At 35.3% G+C, this 11,507-nt stretch overlaps 2 protein-coding genes across 3 annotated transcripts; both read left to right on the forward strand.

The window, feature by feature from the left end:
• The first annotated feature begins 633 nt into the window (after positions 1-633).
• Positions 634-2,914, forward strand: LOC127424321 (mitochondrial import inner membrane translocase subunit Tim17-B). The gene is made up of 6 exons (XM_051669393.1): positions 634-851; positions 1,259-1,358; positions 1,457-1,520; positions 1,623-1,751; positions 1,984-2,094; positions 2,278-2,914. The coding sequence occupies exons 1-6, from the start codon at positions 826-828 to the stop codon at positions 2,358-2,360; spliced, it is 513 nt and encodes a 170-aa protein (XP_051525353.1). The 5' UTR covers positions 634-825; the 3' UTR covers positions 2,361-2,914.
• Positions 2,915-4,741: 1,827 nt separating this feature from the next.
• On the forward strand, positions 4,742-10,540 carry LOC127424320 (PRA1 family protein 3-like). Of its 2 annotated transcripts, XM_051669391.1 has the most exons (3): positions 4,742-4,961; positions 6,483-6,700; positions 9,195-10,540. In XM_051669391.1, the coding sequence occupies exons 1-3, from the start codon at positions 4,783-4,785 to the stop codon at positions 9,332-9,334; spliced, it is 537 nt and encodes a 178-aa protein (XP_051525351.1). In that variant the 5' UTR covers positions 4,742-4,782; the 3' UTR covers positions 9,335-10,540. The 2 variants fall into 2 exon arrangements, 1 of the variants encoding a protein (XP_051525351.1); XR_007894453.1 differs by lacking the exon at positions 9,195-10,540 and having other exon boundaries at positions 4,819-6,181; positions 6,483-6,627.
• The last annotated feature ends 967 nt before the right edge of the window (positions 10,541-11,507 follow it).

Genomic DNA, 11,507 nt, shown 5'->3' on the forward strand with positions numbered 1-11,507 from the left:
TTCATTGAAAAAAAATGTTTAATTTCAATAATTACAGTTCTGATGTAATTTTGTTAAACACTGTATAGACTATAGAACAATTCTATGTAAAACAATAGTGAATTTAAAATCGAAATTTTACTTCTAATGTTAAAATGTATGTTTTCTAATTTAACGCTGACCCTTTAAATTCTTTGGCCAGTTCATGAATAATTTATTTTATATGATTTATTAAAAGAGCAGTTTCACATATATCCTTGTATTTTTCATCTGGTCGAGGTTGATAAGGATTTTAGAAAGTAATAAGTAATGCAGTTACTTTTCAGACAGAGTAATTAGTACAGTAATCTAATTACACTGTAGAAGATGTAAATAGTAGTTAGAGTAGGTTTAGAGTAACTTACCCAACACTATATAAAAAAAGTAAGCAGAAATATTGATCCTAACATAAAGAATGTTTCCTATTCAAATGTACATTATCATCAGACATTCCATAGATTCATAACATTACGAAACATTTGAGACTTTCACATCAGACAGATCCTGAAGCCAGTGTACAGGAGCAATATCAGCGTTGACAGATGGTGTTTGTTACTTTTCTCAGCGCTGATGAGGATGGACTAATCACAGTCGTTTATTTTTTAATCGTTTACAGAAATGGTTGGGGATGGACAGTTTGTCTGTCAAGCTCCAAGCACTTACAATACATTTAGTGAACGAATATAATGATTAGCTAACAAATGTCTGCAGTGAAACAAAAGCCGTTCGTGCGATTTGATTGAGCTGTCTTTCAACTCCTCTTGTCACAGAAAAATTGCGTTACCGCTCTTACGTCAGCCGTTTATCATGGAGGAGTATGCCCGTGAACCTTGGTAAAGTACAAGCTTTGCGACAACAATTGTGGCATGTCCGCACTTTAGGTCATGAGAAGAAACAGATAATGATTGAACCAGTTACATTCTCGTTTGCTGTCTTCTTTGTACATTTATGTGTTTGTTTGTGGACAGTCATTCTCTAAAGTAGGCTGCTGCTAAAGTTCACACACTGTTGACACATTACATATAAGCCTATAGTGTTTGGTAAACAACTTGTAATCATGTGGGATCTCGTCTTGCTTCAGATGTCAGCACAATAAATGTAACTGTTTTCCTTTATTGGCAGCCTTAACTCTTTTTTTTTTTTAATTTTATTTAATTTAATTTTTTTATGTAAGTTAGCATGTCAGAGGTTGTTTGCCACAGTAATAAAGCTTACCTGTTTACTTGTTTTCTTTTGTTAGTCCATGGAGGATAGTTGATGACTGTGGGGGTGCATTTACCATGGGGGCCATTGGAGGGGGGGTCTTCCAGTCTGTTAAAGGTTTTCGCAATGCCCCTGTGGTATGTTTACGGACATCAGGAAAAAATATTGACCTCAGCTATTATCATTCCATTAACAAATTATTATTCCATTCAACTGATTCCTTTGTTGTCTCTAGGGTGTACGACACAGGCTGAGAGGGAGTGCAAATGCTGTGAGAGTTAGAGCACCACAAATTGCAGGTGATTTTTTACCTTTTAGGTCCATTTTTGTATTGTAGCATAAAGAGATGAAGATGCAAGGAAAACTAGGCTGATGCCATGCATTTTCTTTATACCCTTCAGGTAGTTTTGCTATATGGGGTGGACTCTTTTCCACAATAGACTGTTGTTTGGTGCGTCTACGGGGAAAGGAAGACCCTTGGAACTCCATCACCAGTGGAGCTATGACTGGAGCTATACTGGCTGCACGCAGTAAGTTTGGCAAAAAAAATTTTTTTTATTTTTTATTATTATCAATATTTTTCCTCAGTCCAACTATAACAAGGTAGACTTTGGAGATATGTCAAATTATTTGGAAATAATCACCTGACCGTCATATTCCATAATAACAAAACATATTTGCTATTACATTGACTTAATTCATTTGGATCATAAGACAGCTTATTGATAAAGTGGTTGCATTATGTGCATTTTTGTATTGCAGGTGGGCCACTAGCTATGGTGGGCTCTGCGATGATGGGGGGAATTCTGCTTGCCCTGATTGAGGGCTTTGGGATACTCCTTACTAGATACACAGCACAGCAGTTCCAGAATTGTGAGTTACACATGTCAGAATAGACTTGCAGGTTTGCATGTGGGTGATTCAGTGTGTTGACAACATAAGCATGCCACTTACTTTTAATGTGATTTAAAAGACATTTTGTATTGCATTGTGTTCGATAGCCACATTTCGTTTCATTTTGCTACCCTTAACATTGTCTTCTGTCTCCCTCTGTAGCGAGTCCCTTTGTGGAGGACCCGAGTCAGCTGCCCCCGAAAGAAGGAGGCCAGGGAACCCATGGTTATGGACAGTATCATTAGAGCCACTGTGTTACCATGGTGACTGTAATATAATAGACTGTGAAAAAAGTGAGAGGACTGTTAGAAGTTTAGGAGCCTCCGCTTACAGGATCCTCCAGAGACTAGTGGAGAGGATACTAGCCAGAAACTTTCATCGTCCTTTATTGATGATAGATATTGATGCCACTCAGGGGCAAACAGTAAGTAATTTGTGTAATTTATGAATTTTGATATACACTTTGATATTTTGTCCTGTTGCAAAGGGAAGGAGTTGGAACATTGGTAACCAAAGATGCACATACCTTCGATCTGATTATTTTTGTAGTTTACACCTATTTCAACACATCATATGTTGATGACATAAGAAAAATATATAGTGATTCTACACTAGACAAGTCTTAAGGACTTTACATTTCGAGCAATTTTTAGGAAGTCACACTTAGTGGATCAGATAAATGTAAAGTATTTACCTGAAAAAACAATTAAACATACAAAAAGCGAGTTTTAAATCATTCAAATTTTAACAAAGCAAATGAGAAATGTATGGCTGCAGTAAATTTTTCTATTTATCATTACTTGTTTTGTCATGCAAAGTTTTTGTTAATCTAATCCATAACTTGAACCTGGACAATTGCTTAACCAGCAAGAAAGATCCTCTTTTAGGTCCTATTTTGATCTTTTGCACCTTTTTAATTTTGGAGCCACTTAGCCTTCATTCTTTTAATGACAAACTGAACATTTGTGTTTATGCACCATTTGATAATGTGCAGTCAGGAGAGACACTGTTGTTGAAATTAAGATTCAGCTTTAGCACTTTAATAATGTTCCTCTACCAAATTGTTTTAGTGTGTCATTCATCCTCTCTGTGTTTTCAATCACAGCAGTTTTGTGCTGAGTAGTTTCCTACACTCTCTATCACTATATACATTTTATTATAATGTATCACAGGTTTATTTGATGGATTTTTTTTTTTTTTTTTCTTCAAGAAAGAGAATATGTATGAGTATCTTGTCTTAAAATATTTTATGGTTGCTATAGGCTATAAAAGATGGATGGATGGATGGATGGTTGCTATGGTTTGTCTTAGAAGCATTATTCAGTCTTAATAAATAATTTTGAATAAATAATGTTATTAAAGCTGATTGTAATATTTTTTGATGTACAAAAAATTATCCTATCCCAGCTCAATATGTAGAAACAATTAAAAGTAAACCGTTCATCGGTTGATTTCCTAGAAAAGTATAAACACTGCGGATCTGTGGTATTTTCAGTATTCCTCTGGTTATTTTGAGTGACCTGTCCAGCCTGACACAACAACATTGGCTCAACCAATGATGTGAGTTGGGGGTGGGACTATATGTTTGTAAAAAAAAAGTGTTTATTTTTGTAACTCTGTAGTGGTGCAGAAATTACACACTTCAGTTTTAATGGAATAGTTCACCCAAAAATTTAAATTCTCTCATGATTTACGCACCCTCATGCCATCTCAGATGTGTATGACTTTATTTCTTCTGAGGAAAACAAATCAAGTCTTTTAGAAGAATATTTCAGCACTAGTCCATATGATGCAAGTGAATGGTGGCCAAAACTTTGAAGCTCCAAAAGCACATAAAGGCAGCATAAAGGTAATCCATACGACTCCAGTAGTTTGATCCATGTCTTCAGAAACAATATGATAGATGTGGGTGAGAAACAGATCAATATATTTTTTTTTTTTTACTATATAATGCATATAACTACCTACTGGTTGGGACTGATCAAAGGTGGAGATTTACAGTAAAAAAGGGACTTAAATATTGATCTGTTTCTCACCCACACCTATCATATTGTTTCTGAAGACATGGCTCAAACAACTGGAGTTGTATGGATTACTTATTATTATGATGCCTTTATCTGCTTTTTGGAGCTACAAAGGTCTGATCACCATTCACTTGCATTGTATGGACCTACAGAGCTGAGAAATCCTCTAAAAATCTTTGTTTGTGGTCTGCAAAAGAAAGAAAGTCATACACATCTGGGATGGCCTGAGGGTGAGTAAATGATGAGAGAATTTTCATTTTTGGCTGTGTCCCATTAAATTATAAAAAGAACAACAACATTAATGTGAAGTGAAAAGTGAATATTAATAAATATGTGATATTTATTTAAATATAGTTATTATTATTCTTTTACTAATATGTATAATTTTTGTCATCAATTTTTTAAATATCACTTCATTGGATATTTTTAAAGTTGTTTAGTTTGAACACAAATTCAGCAATCATTTATTGATTTATTTAATTAAAATATTTTTGCCTGCACCAGGCTATGTTTAAAAAGAGAAAGTGAAGGAAAAGGACTGTTTATTTATTGTTTATTTATTTATTCGTTCTTCTCCCAGTAGTTTTAGCGGAAACGCGTTTGCAGTGCATGCTGGTAAATGTAGTTACCGACATCGTCAAAAATGGTGGACCTCCAGCCTCCGCCTTTCAGAACATTGGACGATTTTCTTCTGGGTTCGGCCAGATTCGCCGTGCCTGATGTTCGCAACTTAGACCGGTGGAATAACAGAATAATAAACAACTTGCTGTATTACCAGTCAAACTATTTTGCGTCCGTCGTGGCATTGCTGCTCATAGTCGGGTAAGAAAACCCCAGTGACGTGTTCTTTCATCCAGTTGAGTGTCTTCAGTGGTAAACACTTTCGGATAGCAGCTTCTCAGTCATTTGTAATTTTATTTCGTCGCCTCACTGAAATGGAAAAATCAGACTTTTCACGGGTTGTAGCCCATTGTTGCATTACGAACACTTGCACACGATAAGATCTTGTCCTCTGAGTCGGACAGTTTCATTTTAGAGTGACACAAATAATGTGGTGTGTTTTAAAAGCTTATGGTAACAGGTTTATCTTTTTTTTTTTTTTTAACCCCCTTGTGGGGTTCGGGTCATTTTTGACCCATTTTGATTTTATTCCTTTAATAAAAATGTTATCCTTTAAATGAGTGATACAAGACTTGGTGACTTTTCCTCCACTAGCTATCTAAACACACAATAAATCTGGCCTTGATTCGATAAGTCTTAAGTGCTCATAAAAAATAAATATATAAATAAAAAAGTCAACACTTGTGGTGTTTGCGGTGAGAATATAAAACAACAAACACACACACGTTTGTTTGATTATATTAGTGATCTCTCAATGACTTCCATTGATTTCATATCAGGCTAATGATATTTTCTATTTCCAAACTCTACCCCTAAACCAAACTATCACACAAATATGTGCACATCACTAGATTTGAAGATCAACAACATCTGACCAATTTAAGAGGTTTTTTTTCTGACGAGGACATTCGGCCCTCACAGGTGTAGACAAACCTGTGTATAAACCTGATATACCAAAGTCTGACCCCTCTGTGACAAAGATTATTCTGGAATTTTGATGTTTGAAATATAAAATATTGAATATTGAAAGGTAACAAAATAATAACTCTGTCTTTTCTTTGTTACACAATCAGATTTGACTGTGGCAGCATGGTCAGGTTTGACAGCATATTGGAGGATCATTGCAAAATCTGACACTTCAACACAAGTGGTTAAGAAAAAAATGCTACAATTTGACAAATAACAGTTTTTATAATGTCTAAATATATATCCAATGCATAACTTGTGATCATATCTAGAAATTAAGTTTGTTACAACATTGGCTTATAGAGATCAGCCAATGCATAGAGCACTGAAGCATCTACTGGACATAGCTGTCATTTCATGTTATTGTTATTTTTTATTCCAGGAGATGTCACCAGAGACCCCAATGCATGACAAATTGTGATGTTTTGACACTCTTTCAGTTTACTGAAATGAAGGTTTTTATTGAAGTGACGATAACATAAAATGTGCTTATTTTATATGAAAATAAATGGTGTAATTTAAAATGCACAATTTTAGTGTTTTTACTTTAGTAAAATTAGTTTTTTTACATATCTTTAAAAAAAAAAAATATATATATATATATATATATATATATATATATATATATATATATATATTACACATGTATGTTCGGGTCATTTTTGACCTGCGAACACCAAGAGTGTGACTCACAAACGAACACCGCACAAGGGATAACATTTGTTTTTCTCCCCTCTCTGTATATTGGTGCCATAGGTATTTCCAGCCATTTCAGCTGATTCTTGGGTCAGCAGTTGTGGTTCTTCTGTTCCTGGGTTTTGTCTGGGCTGCTGAAAACAAGGCTGCAGTTCGGCGGTTCCGGAGGACTCATCCATCCCTCTCTCTGGCTGCAATCTTGGGCTCCAGTTACCTACTTCTGTCTGTTTTAGGAGAAGTAGCTGTTTTCCTGTTTGGCATTGCCTTCCCCATTTTAAGTTAGTATTAGTTGTTGTCTTTGAATGCCAGTGTATATTCAAACACTTGAATTCATACCAATATGGCAGCTGTTGTACCCAGAGCTTGGAGTACTTCAGCTAAAACTAAAACTTGTAATAGAGTGCAAAGGTTGGGTTCCAGAAGTAAAAATTCTATTAATTGTTTTTTCATAGATGAATAGATAACTTACAAACCTTTAAAGACAGAGCTATCGTGAGCTCCGAGGTTGTTCATCAATGGTATATGATTCTGTTGAAGTCATCAGTCCACATTATTTCAACTTCATTGTTTAAAAATCGTGTTTAATAACAAGTCGGTTTCCCTTCACCTGCAAATTATGTATATATTTGTATATATATTGGAATATTTAGCAATAAACATAAACTATATTGTTTCTATACTTATAATCAACAACCTAAAATCAACAGTTTTATATATTTCCATCGGTTTATATTCGATTACGTCATTCGCAATGCTTCATGGGATTGTAGTTTGTGCCTTCGTGAAAGACTGTAAGTACACAGTCCTGTACCTTTATTTTTTGTCCGATTTTCAAAATACTTAATTGCCTTAAAACAAAGTTTGTAATGTTGTGATTCATATCAGAGCTGGTTGGTTTGGAGCATGTCTTGGAATGCTTTTATAAAGAATTTCATGAAGTATGGAAAATGCTTCCGCAACCCAGACAGCTGAAAAAGTGGGCTGGCACTGTTGCGCACTTTTGGTGGTCGACCGATAGTGGATTTTGCTAATACTGATAACTAAGGTGGTGGAAAAGGCACATTACCGATTAATCAGTCAAGAATTATATATGTTAAATGTATATACATAAATATAAAATTTATATGATTAATAGAATGTTAAAAAACTTTTTTAGCCTTTACTTACTATGATGGGCACTGATATAGAGGCCACAAGATTCCAAAATGAATAAAATCACAGATGCAGTTTAACCAAAATCCCAATAATAACCAGAAAAAAATTAAGATTGGAGCATAATGCATGACTGTGAAGAAGCCCAAAATACACTTAGATATTTTAGGAATCTTACTTTGAAATGACGGAGACTTGGCTCTGTTACAGTTCTCTATATTTATTATTTACAAGATTAAGCTTTTTATAGCCTATGTATCCATATCACCAGATGAAGGGTTTTGTGTATATACAGCTCTGGAAAAAATTAAGAGATCACTGCAAAATGATCACTTTCTCTGGATTTACTATTTATAGGTATGTGTTTGAATAAAATGAACATTTTTGTTTTATTCTATAAAGTACTGAAAACATTTCTCCCAAATTGTGGCCATCCATTTTCCTCTTGATCACATTCCAGAGTTTTTCAATGGGGTTCAGGTCTGGAGATTGGGCTGGCCATGACAGTTAATCTGGTGGTCCTCCATCCACACATTGATTGACCTGGCAGTGCGACATCGAGCATTGTCCTGCTGGAAAAACCAATCTTCAGAGTTGGGGAACATTGTCAGAGCAGAAGGAAGCAAGTTTTCTTCCAGGATAACCTTGTACGTGGCTTGATTCATGCTTCCTTCACAAAGACAAATCTGCCCGAATCCAGCCTTGCTGAAGCACCCCCAGATCATCACCAATCCTCCACCTGTTGGTCCTGGAGAGGCCTTGAAGCCACAGTGTCTCACACCCACTGGGAAATTTGGTGGAGGATCGGTGATGCTCTGGGGGTGCCTCAGCAAGGCTGGAATCGGGCAGATTCGTCTTTGTGGAGGAAGTATGAATCAAGCCACGTACAAGGTTATCCTGGAAGAAAACCTGCTTCCTTGTGCTCTGACAATGTTCCCCCAGCTCTGAGGATTGTTTAATTGTTGCCGTTATAAAGAAAATACACACGTGTGCTAGCAAGTGAAAAGTTCTGCACCGATTACAGTATAATTATTGTATTTCACTACACACACACACACACACACAGACATGTGTGTGTGATTACATAACTATAAATAAACCATATCAATAAAATATCTTACCTGTTGAGTAAGAAAAAAGCGAGTTTGCCGTTTTGAATGATCCATGGTCAATTTTTCTCGTTCATTGTGACAACAAACTTTCAACTTCACGCTACTCCCACACCATACACGTGCTACAGTAGCCGGATCGTATTTTCTCTGTGTACGGATATGACGTCAACACGCACGGGCGAATTACGTATGTATACAATTTCCCACGAAATCCGTCCCGACAGCTCTAAAATATTTATAATATAATATCATTATTATAGGTTTATCAAAGTGTATTTGGGTAAAGACATGGTTTGGAAGATGGATTTTTGTTGCACTTTCTCATTAATAATATTTTGTTATTTTTAAAAAAAAAAAAAGTTACATAGTGTAGCTTTAACATATGTGCATTAAGAAAGTTGGGTCAGTTTTGATTTCATGTTGAATTTAAGTATTTTCCTTTGTTGCTGGTCTTCATGATACTCTAGCCTTAATGTATTATTTTGCAGTTCTCTCTTTCTTCCCACAGTGATTCTTATTCATGCTTCAGTAAGACTCAGAAGCCTTAAGAATAAACTGGAAAACAAGCTGGAGAGTATAGGATTGAAGAGAACACCCATGGGCCTGCTACTTGAAGCGTTGGGACAGGAACAAGAGGCTGGATCATAGTTGGACTAACAACTACTTAGCTTTATTAACATCCACTCCTTCTTCCTTAGGCTCTTCTTATATATCTTCAAAAATAGATACAGTATAAAAAAAAGGATATTAATAAAAAAAAAAAATATTGGCACTATTTATTGGCCAAGTCTCTCAGATGTGAAAGAAGAATCCAGTGGACTGGATTTTAGGTAATTTGGAATGCCGTATAAGCAGGAAAAAGTGAGATTACAGGAGGACAGTGTTAATAGTCAATAATACTTATATGCTGGACTATGTCCTACAATATATTAGATGTCCTGATAAAAAAAATAGCTAAATAATGCCTTGTAAACATGGTGTGGGATGGAGTTAATTAATTTGTATTTATTTTATGAGTAACAGACCAGTTACTGCTTCATTCCATAGATGTGCCATTTAATGATGTCCTTATTGACGTTATTCCGTCCCTGACCGTTTCTACAGTAGTGTGGGGCCACTTGATTTTGTGAAGAAAATGTAAAGAGAAGGGCGTAATAAGTTTAAGAGCAAGAAGAGTAATTTTTTTTTATTTTTTTTTATTTTTTTGCAAGTGAATTAAATGACCAAAATGAAGTATATTGTTTTTACAGATTGTTCTGAGTTTTATTTCATTTTCTTTTGTTTTTAAAAAAGTGCCATGTGTGGCCTGGCATGCATTAGTGGTTGCTCTCCTTCAAAAGTGCCGAGATTATAGCTGTTATAGTAACCCAAATGAATGAAGACCAAGAATATATATCCTCACATTCATCTTCATCAATTGTATATGCGCCTAAAAACCGCCATCATTAGAGGATGATGTCTTACATATTAGGGTTAGTAATAACCAATAAACAGCTATGAATATTAATATAAATTCAAATGTAATGCATCAGGAAAGTAGTCACATTTTTTACCATAGAAACACTATGGAGGTTTAACTTTTTCTTTTCTTTTTTTCCTTCAGCATGTTTAAGTTTTGACAGCTTGTGCATTTAAGGACACTAGAAGTACTTGTAAGTTTGCATTCCTACCTAACTTTAAAGAGAGTTAGAACACAAAAATGAAGTAATTTGTATTTTCTGCGCCTTATATTGTGTATGAGAAGAAACTTTTGCTTTGATTTCATTTATTAATGAACTTATGCAGTTCATGTTTAATGTTTACAACATCAGCTGCCTTGTATATGTCATCCATAAATATACTTTCATCATGATACTTCGTTGTCTTTTCTTCTGTTTCCACTTAGGGGCGCTGTCATTTTTTAAATCAATCTGAAGTTAAAGGAATTGCGCTTTTTTAACATTCACATTTTTATGATACTATTCTCAGACTGTTAAGATAGGATATGCATTTAGATGTATAACTACACACGTACTTAATACTGCAAAAACTTCTTAGAAACGGGAAAATCCGTCATTACTAGTTCTAAAGCAACACTTTTGTCTTCTGTTTTTGTAATTTGGCCCAATGCCCAAGTATACTGTAGGTCCAGGGCTGATTTTAAATCCCAGTCCATCCCTGACTAAACCTAATTTACATATACAGTTGAAGTCAGAAGTTTACATACACCTTAGCTGAATATGTTTAAACTCAGTTTTTCACAATTCCTGACATTTAATCATAGAAAACATTCCCTGTTTTAGGTCAGTTAGGATCACTACTTTATTTTAAGAATGTGAAATGTCAGAATAATAGAAGAGAGAATGATTTATTTCAGCTTTTATTTCTTTCATTACATTCCCAGTGGGTCAGAAGTTTACATGCACTTTGTTAGTATTTAGTAGCATTGCCTTTAAATTGTTTAACTTGGGTCAAACGTTTTGGGTAGCCTTCCACAAGCTTCTCACAATAAGTTGCTGGAATTTTGGCCCATTCCTCCAGACAGAACTGGTGTAACTGAGTCAGGTTTGTAGGCCTCCTTGCTCACACACGCTTTTTCAGTTCTGCCCACAAATTTTCTATCGGATTGAGGCCAGGGCTTTGTGATAGCCACTCCAATACCTTAACTTTGTTGTCCTTAAGCCATTTTGCCACAACTTAGGAGGTATGCTTGGGGTCATTGTCCATTTGGAAGACATCATTTGCGTCCAAGCTTTAACTTCCTGGCTGATGTCTTGAGATGTTGCTTCAATATATCCACATAATTTTCCTTCCTCATGATGCCATCTATTTTGTGAAATGC

The sequence above is a fragment of the Myxocyprinus asiaticus genome, chromosome 33, assembly GCF_019703515.2.
Source record: "Myxocyprinus asiaticus isolate MX2 ecotype Aquarium Trade chromosome 33, UBuf_Myxa_2, whole genome shotgun sequence".
Lineage (NCBI taxonomy): Eukaryota > Metazoa > Chordata > Actinopteri > Cypriniformes > Catostomidae > Myxocyprinus > Myxocyprinus asiaticus.

What these genes read in the sequence shown, in the direction of transcription:
- LOC127424320 (XM_051669391.1), top strand. Translation starts at nt 4,783, where the DNA reads ATGGTGGACCTCCAGCCTCCGCCTTTCAGAACATTGGACGATTTTCTT. An exon ending in GCATTGCTGCTCATAGTCGG is followed by an intron (nt 4,962 to 6,482) that starts GTAAGAAAACCC and finishes TTGGTGCCATAG; the next exon opens with GTATTTCCAGCCATTTCAGC. An exon ending in CATTGCCTTCCCCATTTTAA is followed by an intron (nt 6,701 to 9,194) that starts GTTAGTATTAGT and finishes TTCTTCCCACAG; the next exon opens with TGATTCTTATTCATGCTTCA.
- LOC127424321 (XM_051669393.1), top strand. Translation starts at nt 826, where the DNA reads ATGGAGGAGTATGCCCGTGAACCTTG. An exon ending in GAGTATGCCCGTGAACCTTG is followed by an intron (nt 852 to 1,258) that starts GTAAAGTACAAG and finishes TTCTTTTGTTAG; the next exon opens with TCCATGGAGGATAGTTGATG. An exon ending in TAGAGCACCACAAATTGCAG is followed by an intron (nt 1,521 to 1,622) that starts GTGATTTTTTAC and finishes TATACCCTTCAG; the next exon opens with GTAGTTTTGCTATATGGGGT.